Below are 20,332 nucleotides of genomic sequence, written 5' to 3' on the forward strand. Positions count from 1 at the left end.
CAAGGACATGTTTTATTCCATATTATTTTGGATCTTGTTAGAGAACTTTATTTTGAAGATTTTGAACTTTTATTAGTTTAATAAATTATGTTTAGCTTGTTTTGCTTTCATTAATAAATAAGACTTAGCTTGTGTAGCATCTACTTGTTTAAGTGGGGTGTTACAACGTTGGTATCAGAGCTTAGGTTATAGTTTCTGTAGACTATCCTTTAGGATTTGACCTGTGAGTTTTGGGTTGACTCCATACGGGTAGATTTAAGATTTTGGATATGATTTTGTGATATATGTGTTTGTGCACTCATAAAATTTTGTGCAGGATGGCAAGAGGTAGCAGTAGTCGAAATACTGGGGGGAATGATAATCAGCAGATTGTTATGGATAGGAGTACTTTTATGGAGATGTTGCGGGAAGTTCAACGTGGACAGAATCCCACTGCTAACGGGCAAGATCGAGATGGTCAAACTATGTTTGATCGTTTTATGAAGCAAAGACCCAATTATTTTAAGGAGGCCAAGACTCCCATGGATGCTGAAGCTTGGATAGATCACATGGAGAAAATTTTCAGGGTCTTGGAGTGTTCAGAGGTGGAAAAGGCTCGATTTGCTACTTATCGTCTTGAGGGGGATGCTAATACTTGGTGGAAGTCTGTAGTAGCGTCGCATGCACCTGGCTATGAAAATACTCTTACTTGGCAGGTATTCAAAACTCAATTTGACCAGAGGTATTTTCCAGCCAGCATACGTGAGGAATATGTAAGGGAGTATCAGAGTATTACTCAGAGAGATGATGAGTCAGTGGCAGACTTTCAAGTCAGATTTCAGAGGTTAGCTGGTTATGCAAGATCTGTGGCTGGGTCAGAAGCGGATAAAATCATGAAGTTTAAGTGGGCATTGAAGAATTCCATCCGCAACCATATCATCTCTAACCGCTATACATCTATGGACACCTTGGTTGACAGTGCCAGAGATCAAGAGCTTCATCAGGCTGACTTTCTCAAGAAACGAGACATGCAAAATCAAAAAAGAAAAAGAGAAGATGACTTTTCCGAGCGTCGACATGGATTTCAGAAAAATGGTGGTTCTTCAGGTGGATTCAAACCAAATGATCAGAGGTATAATACTCGGAATTTTCAGCAAAAGAATGAAAATCAAGGAAATAAGCAAAAGAGGTCTTTCAACCAAACTGGAAATAAGGAAGCATCTAAGTGTGAGCATTGTGGAAAGATGTATGGAGGAAGCACTTGCTATTGGGCTACTAGAGCATGCTTCAATTGTGGAAAGAAGGGTCACACTATTCGAGACTGTCAGATGCCACCAAAGAAGCCTTGGGATCGTAAGGATCAGGGAGAGAAAAGCAACCAGAAGACTTCCGGTCGTGTGTTTTCCATCACTGCAAAAGATGCTGCAAGTACTCCAGGTACCATTTCAGGATCACTTTCTGTCGGTAATGGAAATGCTATAGTCTTATTTGATACTGGAGCTACACATTCATTTGTCTCTACATCTTATGCTAAACACTTAGACATTGCATCCACTGCACTTATATCGGATTTTTCTGTTGGCACTCCTATGGGTGTAACTATACTTGTAAATTCTCAGTATCTTGATTGTGTAGTTAGAGTAGACGTTAGAGAACTACTTGTAGATCTCTTACCTATTCAGATGAGGGACTTTGATATCATACTGGGGATGGATTGGCTGGAGCGACACAAAGCTACAATTGATTGTCCAGGAAAAAGAATAATTTTTGGCGACTCCAATTCGCCCGAGTTCGTGTTTCAGGGTTCTAAGCCTAGTGGTTGTGGAAAATTCATTTCGGCCATCAAGGCTAAGAAGATGATTGCTCATGGATGTGAAGGATTTTTGGCTCATGTGATTGACACGTCCAAAGTGCATCCAGACTTAGAAGATGTTCTTGTTGTTCGTGAGTTTTCAGATGTATTTCCCGACGATTTGGAGGGTCTTCCTCCAGAAAGAGAGGTGGAATTTTCTATCGATTTGTTACCAGATGCACAACCTATTTCTAAGGCACCTTATAGAATGGCTCCGTTAGAGCTACAAGAGCTGAAAGAACAGCTGGAGGAGTTACTTGATAAGGGTTTTATTAGACCCAGTGTTTCACCTTGGGGAGCACCAGTTCTATTTGTGAAGAAGAAGGATGGTTCGATGAGACTCTGTATTGATTATCGAGAGTTGAACCGAATCACAATGAAGAATAGATATCCATTACCGAGGATCGATGACTTATTTGATCAGCTTCAAGGAGAAAAATACTTTTCGAAGATTGATCTACGGTCAGGTTACCATCAACTAAGAGTGAAGGCAAGTGATATTCCGAAGATAGCATTCAGGACTCGTTACAGACACTACGAGTTTCTTGTTATGTCTTTTGGATTGACAAATGCACCTGCAGTTTTCATGGACCTAATGAACAGGGTATTCAAGGATTTTCTGGACAAGTTTGTGATTGCGTTTATTGATGATATATTGGTGTATTCAAAGTCAAGGGGGGAACATGAAGAGCATCTTCGAATTGTGTTGGAAACACTACGGAATAACAAATTGTATGCAAAATACAAGAAGTGTGAATTTTGGCTTGATCAAGTTGCATTTTTGGGACATATTGTATCAGCAGATGGAATCAAGGTGGATCCAGCCAAGGTTGAGGCTATTACCAATTGGCCAAGACCTAGCACTGCGACGGAAGTGAGGAGTTTCTTGGGACTCGCGGGCTACTATCGCCGATTTGTAGAAGGCTTTTCGACAATTGCGATGCCATTGACACAGTTGACTCGAAAAAGCAACAAGTTCATATGGACCGATGAGTGTGAGACTAGTTTTCAAGAATTGAAGAAGAGACTTGTGACATCACCAGTATTGACACTACCATCAGGATTGGGAGGCTATGTGATTTATAGCGATGCTTCGAAGAAGGGACTTGGCTGTGTATTGATGCAACATGGAAATGTGATTGCCTACGCTTCAAGACAATTAAAGCCTCATGAGGTGAATTATCCGACACATGACTTAGAGCTTGCAGCCGTCATTTTTGCATTGAAGATATGGAGACACTATTTGTATGGTGATAAGTGTGAGATCTTTACTGACCACAAGAGTTTGAAGTACATATTCACGCAGAAGGAGCTTAATATGAGGCAAAGATGATGGATTGAATTATTGAAAGACTATGATGTGAGCATTCAGTATCATCCCGGCAAGGCTAATAAGGTTGCAGATGCTTTAAGCAGGAAAGATTTTGGAAATTTGGCCGCTTTGGTGACGCAACAACAACCTCTTCAACGTGAGATTGAGAAATTTGGTTTGGAGTTTTATCATCAGAATACAGTTGGTATGGTAGCAAGTTTGCATGTCGAGCCTAGTCTTATCACTAGGATTAAGGCAGCTCAGGATGGAGATGGAGAATTATGGTCTTTTGTCCAGAATATTGATCCTGAAAAGCAACCAAGATTTCATTTTGATGATCATAGCATTCTATGGATGTATAATCGTCTATGTGTGCCTGCTAACAAGGAACTCAGGGAGGAATTGATGGAAGAGGCCCATAGGTCACCATTTTCTATTCATCCAGGTGAGACAAAGATGTATCAAGATTTAAAGGAACACTTTTGGTGGAGCGGCATGAAACGAGATATTGCCAATTTTGTTTCGAAGTGTTTGACTTGTCAACAGGTGAAGATTGAGCACCAGAGGCCAAGTGGCTTATTACAACCATTGGAGTTACCTACTTGGAAGTGGGAGAATATTTGCATGGATTTTGTCATAGTATTGCCTAAGACTTTTAAGAAACATGATGCGATATGGGTGATTGTAGACAGACTCACTAAATCTGCTCACTTTTTGGCAATCCGTGAGAATATGAACTTGGAGAGCTTAGCGCTATTATACAGGAATGAGATTGTTAGACTACACGGGATTCCAGTTTCGATCGTGTCCGACAGAGATCTCAGATTCACTTCAAGATTTTGGAAAGGATTTCAAAAGGCATAGGGCACCAAGTTGAACTATAGCACAGCTTTTCATCCACAGTCGGATGGGCAGTCAGAGAGGACAATTCAGACCTTGGAGGACATGTTGAGAGCATGTGCATTAGAGTGATATGAAAATTGGGATGACTATTTGCCTTTGGTTGAATTTGCTTATAATAACAGTTGGCAGAGCAGCATTGGTATGGCTCCTTTTGAGGCACTATATGGGCGCAAGTGTAGAACACCTATTTGTTGGAATGAAGTAGGAGAAAAGCTTTTAGAAGGTCCCGATCTAGTCCAAGTCACTACAGATAAGGTAGCAGTTGCTCGAGAAAGACTTGAACAAGCTCGATCTAGGCAGAAGAGTTATGCTGATAAGGGTAGGCGAGAATATGAATTTAAAGTAGGAGACAAGGTCTTCCTTAAGGTATCTCCTCAGAGAGGCATTCAGCGATTTGGTTAGAAGGGTAAGCTAAGTCCGAGGTATATAGGACCTTTTGAGATTCTTGAGAGGGTTGGAGCTGTGGCATATAGAGTTGCTTTACCGCCACAATTGTCACGGGTGCACAATGTGTTTCATGCATCGGTTATGAGGAAGTATGTATATCATCCTAATTATGTTGTTCAGTATCCCTTAGATGCATTTCGTGAAGATTTGTCTTGTGAATAAAAAGCTGAAGCTATATTGGCGAGGGAGGAGAGAGTGTTGTGCAAGAACACGATCCCTTTTGTTAAAGTTTTATGGAAAAATCATGATGTTCGGGAAGCTACTTGGGAAACCAAGGATTCAGTTCGTGCAAGATATCCGTACCTCTTCGAATCAGGTACTTCACGAGAATTTCGAGGACGAAATTATTTTAAGGAGGGAAGAATATAATACCCCATATTTTCTTTGGTACATTGTTGGTGCAATAACTTAGTAAATATTTATTAATTGATTTTAGAATTCAAAATTATGGATAATGTTTTATGTAGATAATAGGCTGTTAAAAATTTGAATTTTGTAAGCTATCTTTTAGTTGTTTAAAATTTGAATATGAGTCAAACCGGGTGATAGTTAATAGTTTGTTGAGCTACTTATTATATAAACAGAGTCACCCTGTTAGTGCTTTCACACAAAAAAAAACTCATCTTAGAGCGATAGCTAACAAAATGGAAAAATAGTTATATTATATAACTTATGAGTGAGATAGAAGAGTTGGTGCATAAGAAAGGAAGCTTTGGATCTACATGTGCAAGAAGGTCAGAGAAGAGCTAACTGGAGTGTCACTGTTAAAATATTGGGTTATTAAAGATTAAGAGAAGGAGAAATAGATTTTTGGGTTATTAAAGATCAAAAGGAGGAGAAAGATAGCTAGGTCGGCCAAAACTTTCAGAGAAGTGTACATCTTGAGGAGGTTTATTTAAAATTTAATTATGTAATTTAAGATGATTACTATTTATATTGTATACTAATATTAATCATTTTATTTTCAGGTTTATAATTATTTGTACACATTTTTTTACATATTAAATCAGGCTCTAAATTCAGGTAAGTTTTATCAAATTATTATATTATTTGTTTATGTGTTTATATATTGTGTTAGGTTATTGTTTAATGCATGTTTAATTGATTTAATTGATTAATTGTTATTTGTACTGGCTACAAGATGTTTAATTAGTAGTATTTTAATTAGTCATGTTCCTGTTGTTTTTGTTTTTAATTTTTATGTCATTAAGTTGGTTTAAGAAATTATATGATTCTCAGGTTTTTTTTTTACATTTTATTAAGTGGATGATATGGTACATTTTAATATTGTTAGTGTCCGGCTAGTTTTGTTAATTATTATTTACTAGTTATGTGTGTGAGTTGTTCACAATATTATCATGTTATATTATGCTAGTTTGTTAATATGTAAAAGTATTTGTAAAATAAAATCTATTTTTACAAGATTTAGTTTATTGAGATTTATTAAAATTGACAAAATATGTATTTGTAGGACTAATGATATGCATAGTATTTTATTTTACAGGAGATATGTAGTCAAAATATTTTGTTAAATAAGTTAAGCAATTAACAGTTGGTTGTTTGTTTATCTAAAATTATAAATTATTTACATTTGTTAATCTTATTATATTTTCCTCATAACATATTTGTTACTTTTTTTTACCAATATGTTATTAATTAATAATTTAAATTTTGTAAGTACTGTTGTAGTACTAACGTGTGAGAGGTGGATTTGATAAATATTGTCGGTATGTGTTGATAGACAGAGAGCATGCTATATTTATTTTTATCATTTTCTTAAATTGTTTTTACAATTTAATGTGTTATATTAATGTATAATTTAAGTTTGTCTACTTTTATAAAGTCATATATTTAAAGTTTTCTACATTACTTTTATAAATTAATAAAATATCTTTTATATTTTGTAAACCAGCTTGTATATTATTCAGATTATTTGTTAGTTATATGTTTATACTACTCTAGAGATGGTGATAATCAGTTTTAGTTGTGGTAGCTGTATAAAATATTATAATTTTGTTAGCTTACTTTTTAGTGGGTTTTAGAGTTTGGCCTTTATAAATTATATTTTTGTTGATATTATAGATTGGTTTGGAGGTTGATTTGGAGCTAAGTAGTGATTTAATAATTTAGACTCATTCCAGGTACGAGTATCTTTCATTCTCTCTTCATTTAAAATATATTTTCTTCCCCTGTACTTATTGTCCCATCATATTTATCTTATCAAATTTTATTTTGTTAAGTGTATATGTACACTTGTTAATTTTTGCTCAGCCATCTTTGATCCATGTTGTTGCTTAACCACTTTTGATCTATGTTGCCTATCAGTATACTTGATTTGTCACATGCAACTTTTATTTTCAATATTATTGGAAACACTTTGTAACCATTTGTTATGGGCTCTTAAACTTATCTGTGTGGGTAAATCACAGACGAGGCACATGGAGTTTTTGCAGTCTTTGGTGCTCTCGGCACTAACTCGTATCAGTGCTGTGAGTATACGAGCATGTCTCTGGGGTATGAGGCATGATTAAGATCATGATCATTTTGTTTGTTTGGGAAATGTTTTATACATTTCATTTTATCCTTCTTGTGGATAACCGGAGAAGGAACTGTTTGCAATGTGCTTTGCTTAGTGTTTACTTGCGAGCAGAGGTTTTATAAGATGCCCTTATTAGTACTCACCTTACTTGTTCTCAGCCATTTCTTTGATTTTTTTTGGATTAGTTGGTTCATTGCTTCTAAATAATTACTGTCATATTACTCATCTTCTTGGCTAATTATTAAAATCAAATATATTCTTTTGCTTTACCTTTTAATGATATATTCGTACTGGGCATTTGGCTCACTCGTATTTATTTCTTTCCACAGGTAGTCGGGGGTAAAGCGGGGGTATGATGAGTGTTGCCCAGATTTTAGCTTGTTATCTAGTTGAAAATAAAGTCAAGGACATGTTTTATTCCATATTATTTTGGATCTTGTTAGAGAACTTTATTTTGAAGATTTTGAACTTTTATTAGTTTAATAAATTATGTTTAGCTTGTTTTGCTTTCATTAATAAATAAGACTTAACTTGTGTAGCATCTACTTGTTTAAGTGGGGTGTTACACATGACATCTCATATATATCTAACACACCGGTTTCTGCAATTCGTCCAGCCGGTTCTTGGCGAGACCCGACTCTCCCCTAACCCGACCCGGTTTGTTTTAATTCCAACCCGGGTTCGATTCACCCAAACCCTAACCCCTAATTTAAATCCTGTTTCCAGCTTTTTAGTTTTTAAAATAATTCAAAAATCCATTTTCTGTTTTAAAAATCATTTATTTTTATTTTCCAAAAATCATTTACTTATTATTTTTTTAAGGCTAAAATTATTTACCTAATTATTTTAATTCCAAAAATTATTTCCTTTTATTATTTTCAAAAATTCGAAAATTTTATTCATTTATATTGATTAATTATTTTGATAATTAATCAGTTTATTTAGATAATTTGTATTAATTTTATTTTAATTCCAAAAATTATGGAAAAATCATTTTAAATTCTGATTTTTCCTAAATAATGATTTAAAAATTATTTTGAGTTTTTTTAAAAAAATATTTGAGTATTTAAAAATCAATTAATATTATTGTTAATTTATTTATTCCCATTTATTCTTATTTTATTCGTAGAAAATAAAGCGTTCGTCCGTTTAATACGAAACGAACGCGTATAGACTCAGAAAGATATTACGCTTTCAATAAAAATACTTTCGAGACCCAAATTCTTTTGTTTCGAAAGGTCGCTTGTTTTGCAAGTTATTCTGAGTGGACTGTTGATCAAAAAATCATATTTTTGACTCGATTTCAGTTTTAAACGTACCGAGTCAGACCTTTTGATGAACTTAGTCATATGTGATATGAATTATGTGATACGTAGATTATGTGTTTACGTGCCATGTGAATGAAGTGTGTATGTGAGTCAGAATTCTTATGTTTGACTGTTATAATTATGTGTGAGCTATCGTATGGGTAGACGATAGGATTTTGGCGCGCAGTTCATCATGTAATTATCGTTTAGACGATTAAAATGTTATTTTCTAATTTTAGATACGAGTCTTTCAGGACGATCAAGACCAGATGGAATGGATGAAGACTAAAGTTGAATAAGTATGGAATATTGGGTTGCAGCACTGCATGAACAACAGATCAGAGATTTAGCGAAATAAAGGACGGTGAGGCCTTGAGATGACAGACTGAGATAATTACATTTCTACGAGTATGACTAACTGCTAAAAACCAAAGGCAAGTATCCCTATCATCACTTATTGTTCAAGTGATATTTATATTAAATCTTCGTATGCAAGTATTGATTTCCCTATTCTTTGTTCGGAATAGATAAATATTTTACATTTCGCTGAATTAAATGATTTTGTTTATGCAAGTACTCTTCTGCTATTCTATGTTCAGAATAGCTAAGTGGTTTTACTTATCAAATTACTGGATTTACAAATGTTTTGGATTTTGAGAAAAGTGATTTGGTTGTGAGTATTCCTGCCTAAGTGAATGGGGGAATAAAATTATTTCGGGTATCGATTATTATGACCCCTTTTCAATAAAAGGTTTTAAGATTGGATCAAATTGCTTAATTGACCGGGATGGACGGTCCAGCGGAGGGCTATTTCTAAGTGTCATATAAAATATTATGACACAATTTTTGCCACATGTAGATATATTGCCTTTTATTTGAGTACTCGTGTTTTTGGGGACATGTTTCTACGAATCATGACCTTGTGCTATCACACGGGCTGATCAGCATGTGATAGTACGTCCGTTGGAGAATGATCTTAATCTAAATTATCATATCATTTTTGATATTCATAGAATAAATGATTTATCAACTATTTCTATTCTGGATAAAAGGTAAAATGCCGTTTTGATTCAGTTTCTGCTTGATGTGGATATTTAGGTTGTTAAATTTCAAAGGTGGTATTAGTATAGATGATTAATGTTGACTTCAATATGGGATATTGTGAGCATCAAAGTTCATATTGATATCTAATTTGATATGACAACAACATGAGTATTAATATCAAGAGTTCAGTTTTGAATAAAGTTTATAAGTCATTCCATAATCATTGTTTCATGTTATTGTTGTTTATGATATTTCCGTAAACACTGTTTTACGAGTTTTATTCTCATCAAGATCCAAAGTATTGATGAAGCATTTCGCTCGAAAATATCAAAAAGGGTTTTGAATACAGTGAGAAACAATTATCCGATTCTTTAATTAAATTTCCAGTTTCAGCAATTATGATTTCAAATGTTCTGCTCTAGCGCAGATGTCGGTTTTATATCAAAATGACCATATAAATATTACAATGATCTTCATGAACATTTTTCTCTCATACTTGCTTGTTTTCAAATTTAACCTCCAGTGAGGATTAGCTTGCGCTGTTTAGCTGCGTAATACGAGGAAGCAAAGAAGAAGCTTTTGGAAGGTGGTTGGTCTAGGGTTTGCGGACTAGTGTAAGTTCTGTTATGTAAAGTTGTTTATATTATATTATATTATAGTTGTGAATTTTATAGTTGGGCCTAATATACTTCTTTTTGAAGATATAATAGCGGGTTAAGTTTTAAGGTTTGGAATTATTGAAAAGAGTTTTAAAAGAAAAATAAAGTGAAAAATTTATTTGTGGAATTTGGAATTCTTGTTTCTAGAACTGTAATTTTAAAAGATCTTGGGTATAGTTTGGGGTCACAGATGATATATTTCAGTTGTTGCCATTTATTTATTGATTAAACAGGTTAATTTGGATTGAGGTTTTATAGTGACGACCAAATCCTCTGACCTCAGATTTGGGGGCGTTACAATCTATCTTGTTTCTGAATACCCATTTGGTGTCTATAGGATTATTTCCTTTAGGTTTGGGTACTAGCTCCCATTTATTATTCCTTTCAAATTGGTTTAGCTCTTCCTGCATAGCTAAAACCCAATCAGGATCCAACAAAGCTTCTTCTACCTTCTTTGGCTCTTCCTCAGACACGAAACTGTTGTATAGACATTCTTCTTGAGTTGCTTTTATTGTTTGCACTCTTGAAGATGCATCACCAATAATTAGTTCAAATGGGTGATCTCTAGTCCATTTCCATTGTTGTGGTAGATTAGCTCTAGATGAAGAGGCCTCAAAGTTGTCTTGATGTGTGACTAAGTTTTGATTAGAAGAAACTCCCCCTGAGTTTATGGATCTTTGGCTTGAAGTTGGGGTTCTTTCTGTATGTGATCTGTATTGACTTTCAACTCTTATTGATGGCTCAATGGATATTGATCTTTGCCTCTCGACGGATGATGCAGATTAACTCTCTCAGATAATGCACCTTATCTCTCGACGGATGTGGAATTATGTACTTCATTTATTGCTGACTTTTCTGTATTTTTCTTAGAGATTATTCCTTGATCACTTTCATCATCACTATCATCACAGTTCATCTCAACATTGTCAAATTTGAGGCTTTCATGAAAACCTGCATCTTGCAGTCCTTCAATCTCCTTATCATCAAACACAACATGTACAGATTTCGTAACAATGTTGGTTCTGAGATTGTAGACTCTGTATGCTTTTCCAACTGTATACTCAACAAAAATACCTTCATCTGTTTTGGCATCAAACTTTCCATGCTGCTCAGTTTGATTCCTTAGAATATAGCATTTGCAACCAAAGACATGAACAAAGTTTAATGTTGGCTTCCTGTTCTTGAATAATTGATAAGGAGTCATGCATTTTGCTTGATTGATGAAAGAAATATTCTGAGTGAAGCATGCAGTATTTACAGCTTCTGCCCAAAAGTAAGTTGGTAACTTTGATTCTTCCAGCATTGTCCTTGCAGCTTCAATAAGAGATATGTTATTTATTTCCACCACTCCATTTTGTTATGGAGTCCTTGTTGCTGAAAACTCATGCATGATCCCATCCTGATTCTTCTAAATTTGAGATCAGGATGATTGTTGACTTACCTTATATGATTGATAATGATTTCAATAGCTTCATCTTTAGATTTTAGGAAATATGTCCAAGTGAACTTTGAGAAATCATCCACAATCACTAGGAAATATCTTTTCTTTGAGATTGACAACACATTGACTGGTCCAAACAAGTCCATGTGTAATAGTTGTTGTGGTTCTTCACTTATTGATTCAAGATTCTTTTTGAATGATGCCTTGATTTGTTTTCCTTACTGACAGGCATCACACAGCCCATCCTTTGAGAAATCAACTTGAGGAATGCCCCTTACAAGATCTTTTCTGACAAATTCATTCATAGTCTTGAAGTTCAGATGAGACAGTTTCTTGTGCCATAGCCAACTTTCACCTTGACTTACTTTGCTGAAAAGTCAAGTGATAGAATTTGCACTTGATGAGTTGAAGTCAGCTAGATACATATTTCCTTTTCTCACTCCAGTGAGAACCACTTTGTTGTTCTTTTTGTTTATAACAAAACAGGCTTCTGAATACAATGTTACTGAGTTGCCCTTATCACAAAGGTGGCTCACACTCAAAAGATTATGTTTGAGTCCATCCACTAGAGCAACTTCTTCAATGACGACATTGTCTTTAGAAAGCCATATCCCACAGTATACTCTTTGTTACCATCTCCAAAAGTGATACTTGGACCAGCTCTCTCCTTGAATTCAGTGAGCAGGGTAGAATCTCCAGTCATGTGCCTTGAGCAACCACTATCAAAATACCAAAGATTCTATATATTTCTCTGCACACATCAAAATCAAATCAAGTTGATTTTGGTACCCAAGTTTCCTTGGGTCCTGCCTTGTTAGCCTTCCTTTTAAGGTTTCTTAGGTTTGTCCTCATTTGACTTAGGTGATTGAGATTCAATCTTGGTCATTTGAGTGGGGCTTTGAAAACCATTCATAATTGCATAATTATCATGCACAGGTTGGTTAACATGAAATGGCATATTATGTGCAAACATGTTATTCCATGCAGCTTTAGTGCATTTAGTAGTTTTTGAAATCTACTAAAGATGTCACTCAAAGATTCAATGTATTCACAATGAATGTGATCATACTGTTGTATTAGAAGTTACATCTTGTTTTCGCTCACTTGTTCAGTTCCATCACATATGATTTGAATTATATCCCAAATATCTTTAGCAGTTTTGCAGTTGATGACATTGTCAAACATGTCTCCATAAAAACATTGAACTGAATGTTCATAGCCTTCTTATCTTTGTGTACTTACTCAATATCTTCATCTGTCCATTCAGATTATGGCTTTAGAATACTTTGCTCATTGCCTACAGCTTATTCAGTATCTGTAGCAAGTTTATGAGGAACATGAGGGCCTTTCTCAATGCAATCAACAAACCTTTCATCTTGAAAGAGAAGATGCAGGTGCATTTTCACCTTCCAATGGTGATAGTTGTCTTTATCCAGAAAAGGGATCTTTACTCCAACATCATTCTTGCTCATGTTGTTAGTTGTTTTGATCTTTAAACTCTTAGTGTGTCAAGAGCTTGCTCTGATACCAATTATTATTCCCAAACAATATAACAAGTAGAATTACAGAAGGGGGTTGAATGTAATTCTTGGTTTTTTTCCAATCTATAAAACTTCTTGCAAATATAAATATAACCGTGTATAAATATGCTAAGTGCGGATAAGAATTATTCATTTATTCAAACACAAAGTAAATAAATAAAAATATTTAAAAACTTTCTAGTGGATTATTGTTTCCACCAGAGATATATATAAATGTAGAAGATCTCTATGATGCAAAAATCACATAGCTACTTACAAGCAAATTTACAAAGAGAGAACTAAGAAGTTCTTAACAGATTATGCCTTATCTATTTCTCAGTTCTTTCGATCGATATTTTTCTACTTGCTACTCTTGGTTTATATATCACCAAGTTACATGTGAAAGAGACAAACTAATAAAACCAAAATATCTAAGTCTAATCACATGCTTCTTCATATCTCCATCCAGCATCTTCGTATTTATTCAAGTTAGCATGGAAATGAAAATGTTTCTTGATCTTCATAATCCTGATTACAGGCTGCCACATTCCTTTTGTATACAATCAACCTATGTGACTGTCAAGTCATTATCATCTCCTGTTTGAATTTGTTATTTGTCGAGACTCTGTTGGATCATCCATCGAGATTCTATTGGATCATCCGTTGAATGAGACTTGGGGTCATCCGTCGAAGCCTTGTAGAAATATCCGTTGAAAGTATTTCCATAGCAGTTGACTCAATTTCACTTATACAAAATTACAAGGCATTTAATATATACAATTATCCAACCCATTTTACATATCATTCTTGTAGTCAACATGACTTAAAATATCCTACAACTTCTAGTTCTCTAAGGCATTACAGTACACAGGAATGTTCTCCAAAAACTTATTTAAACATAAGTTACTCTGTCAAACGGATGACAAAGTAAGATTATCTGTTGAAAGCTACACAATTCACTTATTTAAATCTACTAAGGTGTTTTGGTAGAATATCATCAAGCCTACAACATATTCCTAACAGGCATTGATTATGATGAGACTTTTGCTCCAGTTGCAAGGCTTGAGGCAATCAAAATTTTTCTAGCCTATGTTGCTCACAAGAAGTTTAAAGTGTTCCAAATGGATGTAAATAGTGCATTTCTAAATGTAGAACTTGAAGAGGAAGTTTATGTTGAACATCCTCCAGGTTTCATTAATTTAAAGTATCCAGATCATGTCTACTTACTGGATAAAGCACTCTATGGACTAAAACAAGCTCCAAGGGCCTGGTATGAAACACTTGCTCTATTTCTGTTAGAAAGTGGTTTCACAAGAGGTACAATTGACAAAACTCTATTTTATAAATACAATGGTAAGGACTTGTTATTAGTACAGATATATGTTGATGATATCATTTTTGGATCTACTAATAATAAACTTTGTGAGAGATTTGCAAAGCTAATACAGTCTAAATATCAAATGAGTATGACGGGAGAATTGAGTTATTTTCTAGGGTTACAAGTAAAATAGACTGATGAAGGGATCTTCATAAATAAATCCAAATACACCAGGAATTTGCTCAAAAGATTTGGAATGCAAGACATCACAACTGCATCAACTCACATGGCCACTACAACCAAGTTAGATTTAAATAGTGGTTCATCAGTAGATATAACTAACTACAGAGGTATGATTGGCTTACTCCTATATTTGACTGCTAGTAGACCTGATATCATGTATGCTACCTATCTCTGTGCAAGGTTCCAAGCTGATCCAAGGGAACTTCATCTATTAGCTGTGAAAAGAATTTTAAAATATCTCAAATGCACCATAAATCTGGGATTCTGGTATCCTGGAGATTTATATTTTAAACTAATTGGATATTCAGATGCTGATTTTGCAGGATGCAAAATAGACAGGAAAAGCACTTGTGGAAGCTGCCCATTACTTGGTGGCATCTTGGTTTCTTGGTTTATCAAGAAACAAAAGTCAATTTCCACATAAACTGCAGAAGCTGAATATATTGCTGCAGGAAGCTATTGTGCTCAGTTTTATGGATGAAGAATCAGTTACTGGATTATGGGTTAGAGTATTCTACTATTCTTATGTATTGTGATAATCAAAGTGCTATTGCAATGACAGGAAATCCAGTACAACATTGGATGACTAAACACATCAGCATTAGGTACCATTTCATAAGGGAACATGTGGAAGAAGGTATAGTGGAATTGATCTTTATTCCAACATATCAGCAATTAGCTGATATATTCACCAAGCCTCTCTGTGAAGCTACTTTCACGAGATTGGTGAAGAATTGGGAATGATATCAAGATATTTCTCAAACTCTAATGATTAAGTAACAACTGATAGTTAGAGTATAGTATCTTATTATTATGTATCAGCACTTGCTAGATACTGATTAGTGTGTTAAATTCTGATGCCATGAAAGCATGCAATAAACTTCTATTAATCCATTCAATAATTGTATGTTAAACTCTTATTATGTATATAAGCTCTGATATTGGTCAAACTTGTTTTGACTGATAGATCCTGACAGTAGTTATTAAATTCTGATATAGGTCAAACTTGTGTTGATTGATAAATCCTGATAGTTGTTGGTTAAATATTGATAATGGTCAAACTTTGCTTGACTATTATGTTTTAATGTTATTTTTAATTTATTCAAAATAATTGGTTGCTCATTATTTTTCATTACGAGTGAGTTAGTGGAAAATCTTTTAATTACTTGCATGGGTTAATTATTGATGTAAGTAGCTATCACGCTCTTGAGTACTTACATCGGGAATAGGAATATGAAAATAGAGATTACTTTTTATTTACCTAGATACGCGTAAGAGTGTATGCGTGCTGTGTTTAATTATTACATGGTTAATCAGAAAGTCTTGTCAGTTTCTATCTCCTATACTATAAATACATACCCTTTACTTCCAAAACAACTCACTTCTTTCTCATACACAACTCTTAATCTTCACAAACCTTTTTATCTTAAATTCCAAAACTCACAAATTCTATTGCTACTATTTGTTCTCTCAAACATGGAGTTTATTAGTCAGTTTCTAAACTTGAACCAGGTAGGTTATACTTCGATCCCTTCCGTCTCAGGGTCATATTTGACGGTCAAGATTATCAACCGACTGGACTCCCGCAGTCGATTTTTGATCATCTCGACTGGGACGCCACCCTATCGTTGCATCTTTTCGGAATGAATGTCCACTTCGAGGAGATGCGAAGAGCTGAGGAGGCTGAGCAGTGTCACCTTGAACTCTTGGCATTACAAGAGAAATATAATTTCTCTTGCAAGTACCATGTCTCGCATCTTTCATTGCTGGGCGATGAAGAAGGAAGAGGATGAGAAGAAGAAAAAGACTGAGTAGCTTAGATTAAGTTAGGATTTTATTTTAAAATTCTAAATCTTGTACTCATCTTCTTAATATTAATGAAAATTTTTATGCCTTCTTTGATTTCACAGCTTAATGAATGTTTCTTTTTTTTTGCGCTTAACTTATTATGACTGTTCATATTCTTATCAGTACTACATGTTTTAATTATAGTAATTTTTCAATAGTGCATGTGTACATTTAATCTCTGTTTGAGTTACATATGTTCACTACAGTGCATATTGAGCACAACATTACAGGAAGCAACTAATATCACATGAGAAATTGATGAAAGGTTTAATTCTGATCTCATGAGATTTATGATCTTTGAGTGTTCTTGTCTATTAAAAGGTCTAAACATATATATGTTTCAAAATTCTGATACTATGAAACAAGACATATTATTTGAAACTTTCTTTTTCTCCCAAAGGAAGTTGTCAACACTCAATCTCAAAATCACACGTATCTCAAATTTATTCTTAAAGATGAAACACTTGAATCCATTTCTCAAATATTGCCAAAATCAAGTCACATGGTTCATGAAACTATGCTCAACACTCAGAAACAACATTAATTTGGTAAGAGACTACATGTTGAGGTAGATCTTGATGACACCAACAAAAACACAGGGGTTCCATCAATTTTACTGAAGACCCTGTGGTAGTATCAAATAACACATTCAAGTGTCAGTTCTTTGCAAGAAGAACAAGGTTCGAGACCATGGTACATGACAATAACCTGGTCAAATCCTCTCCAATTCAAATGGAGGTTCCCATAATTGGTGAACAAAACACTATAATAAGCACAGTTTCAACTGTGAGTTCAATTGTGAATTCAGATTCACATGGTATAAATATTGGTTTCACTTTATCAGCATTTGTTTTAAATACTGATTTGGTATTTTCAGCTTTTTTATGCATGTTATAAATCCTGCTGGTATGATTATTTCTAGACCTTATTTAAGGACTACCTCTAGTTGTATGACCATAAACCACCCTTCTTTAGCCACCTCTTATTTCTGTAGGATAAATTATGTGATCTTTTCTGTGAGTTGTGTGAAAAGATTTAGAAAAAAACGGAATTAAAGAGAGGCAGGATCCTTCCTGGAAAAAGGAGAGGTAGATGAGAGATGGGATTTAGTAATCCTTGTCAGGAAACTCTAACTATTAAAAGTTATGAGTTGTGTGGTGTGAGGAGTAGTGAGATGATTTTAAAAGTATATAAAGATTAAGTGTTACTTGTTATACTTTGCAGGTGCATAGAGTACACAAGAAACAGCTGTTGAACAATAGTTTGTTGACCCTCGGATAAACTCTGATGTACCAAGTGCTAATAATCTCCCTGCAGGTCTAAGTACTGATACTTTCCTACAGTCCATTCAATCTATTATACCTCCACCTGTACTAATCCCTGTTTTTGCTGAAAAATAGTCCATTCACTCTACTATTCCATCACCTAAAATTCTCCATGTTGTTGCTAAAGATGTAGTAGCACAACCGTCCATTCATGAAGATCTATCCATTAGAGGGTCACCACAGCAATCTACAGGAACTTTGTTAGAGTTCAGAATGAAGAGTAAAGTCTGATATTCATTGAATTAAGAATGAATATGTTTACTTGATTTCTGCATTTAGATAGTTTTGACATCATCAATTGGAACTTGTACATATTTTCATAATGTACAAGTTATGGGAGACTGTAAAATATAATTGATGATATCACGACAGAAACTATAAGAAGTTCTTATCTAGACATAATATCAATATTTACTGAAGAGTGAGATCTTCAGTACTTATATCAGTACTTGATGATCAGCAGTTGATGTCATCAGGATTTGTCACTTCAGTATATATTCAAGGTGGTGAAGGACTTTATCTTAGAAGAAATCATACATGGATATGTAATATTTTTCCTTATTGTAATAGAATATGATTCTTATTGATTGTGTAACTGTACTATATATAAAGCACATATTAGGTTTATGCTTAATGTATTGTGTATATTGGTATATCATTCGCATAACCTAGCAGCTCTCAAGGATAATTGTTCATCCTTTGAGAGAGTACTTTTGTAATCAGTTTTTATCTGTTAATATAAAAACTGTGAATTCTGTTAAAGTTTTATCGAATTGTTTGCATAAACTGTATTCACCCCCTTCTACAGTTGATTATGGACCTAACAAAAAATATAGATTAGGGTACAACCAAAATAATTATAAATATAGGAAAAAAATGGAAAATGAAACAAAATATAAATAATAGATAGATATTAATAATAGTAGTAATAATAATGATCATAATAATTATAATTATAATAGTAATATATATACAAATTTTAATGTATATAAGAAAAGAGTAATATAAGAATAATAATAACAAAATAATATACATATTTAATAAATATAATATAAATATAATTAATAAAATAATAATAATAAAAGAAGAATATTATAACAATAAAATATTACAGGAGAGGGGGTTTTACACTTATGCGGGAGAGGGGGTATACGCCCGGGGTGGGGGTTATAACATGCACATGTTAATTTTCTAGGGAATTTGGCACCGGGGCTGGTAAAACTTGTTAGGAATATGTTGTGAACTTGATGATAAGTTAAATAAAACACCTTAGTAGATTTAACTTAGTGAATTTTGTAGCACTCGACGGATGATCTAATATAGTCCCGACGGATGAACTTTATAGTCCCGATGTATGACAGATTGACATCCATAGAGTGAGTATCTTATGTAACAAATAAGTATTATAGCACATTTCTACAAACAACATGTATTAGTCAAGTAGATTGTGTAGGGTTTTGTAAGTCATGTTGACTACTAGATTGATATGCAGAATATGTTGACTAATTGTAAATATGAAATGTCTTGTAATTCTGTATAAGTGAAATAGAGTCAAGTGGCAAATAGACTCTCAACGGATGATCTGCAAGACTCCCGACGGATGATCAAATTCAAATAACTGTTGATAGTGACAACACAGTCACATGCGTTGGGTGTTTATGAAAGAAATGTGGCAGCCTTTTAAGCAGGAATTTGAGAACAAAGAAGCATTACCATTTCCATGCAATTGTGAAGATATTCAAAGATGCTGGAATAGAGTAATGAAGTAGCTTGGAGTTAGACTAGATATGTTTTGTTTTATTACCTTGTCTTATTGTCATGTAAACTTGGTGATATATAAACCAAGTGTAGAAAGTAGAACAATTATCTAAGCAAGCTTATTTTTCAGAGAAACATATCAAGCTATATTCAGTAAGCATTTCTCTGTAGTTTAGTTGTTCAAACCTGTAAGCAGCTGTGAGCTATTCAAAGCTTCACAGGGTTCTCATTTGATATATATATATATATATATATATATATATATATCTGGTGGATGCTTTCAAATCCACCTGAAAGTTTTAAAAGCTTGTGTTTTTATTATTTAGTGTTTTGATTTTTATCTCTCTTTTATTCCACACCACTGCTAATCAAACACTGTTAAATTTATCAAGGTAGAACATTCTTTAAATTTGAAAAAGTAGACAGAATTACATTCAATCCCCCCTTCTGTAATTCTTGTTGTATTGTTAGGGAATAACAATTGGTATCAGAGCAAACTCTTGAAGGACAAAGAGTATAAAGATCACAACAAACAACAAGATAAACAAAAAGGATGTTGGAGTAAAGATTCCATTTTTGGACAAAGACAACTATCACCACTGAAAGGTGAAGATGCACCTACATCTTCTTTCCCGAGATAAGGCTTATGTGGACTGCATAGAGAGAGGACCTCATGTACCAATGAGAGCTGCAACTGAGAATGAGCCATCTGTTCCAAAACCTAGGCATGAATGGTCAGACCCTGATATTGAGCAAGGCAGGAAGGATAAGAAGGCCATGAATATATTGATCAATGGAGTTGATGGTGATATGTTTGATAACATCATTAACTGTAAA

General features: G+C 34.1%; 1 protein-coding gene across 1 annotated transcript; it reads left to right on the plus strand.

The window, feature by feature from the left end:
• The first annotated feature begins 317 nt into the window (after positions 1–317).
• LOC141660861 (uncharacterized) lies at positions 318–16,357 on the plus strand. Its single transcript, XM_074467844.1, has 7 exons — positions 318–2,293; positions 2,435–2,945; positions 3,204–3,949; positions 4,169–4,412; positions 5,462–5,516; positions 6,923–6,982; positions 16,077–16,357. The coding sequence occupies exons 1-7, from the start codon at positions 318–320 to the stop codon at positions 16,355–16,357; spliced, it is 3,873 nt and encodes a 1,290-aa protein (XP_074323945.1).
• The last annotated feature ends 3,975 nt before the right edge of the window (positions 16,358–20,332 follow it).

This window comes from Apium graveolens, chromosome 5, assembly GCF_009905375.1.
Source record: "Apium graveolens cultivar Ventura chromosome 5, ASM990537v1, whole genome shotgun sequence".
Taxonomy (NCBI): domain Eukaryota; kingdom Viridiplantae; phylum Streptophyta; class Magnoliopsida; order Apiales; family Apiaceae; genus Apium; species Apium graveolens.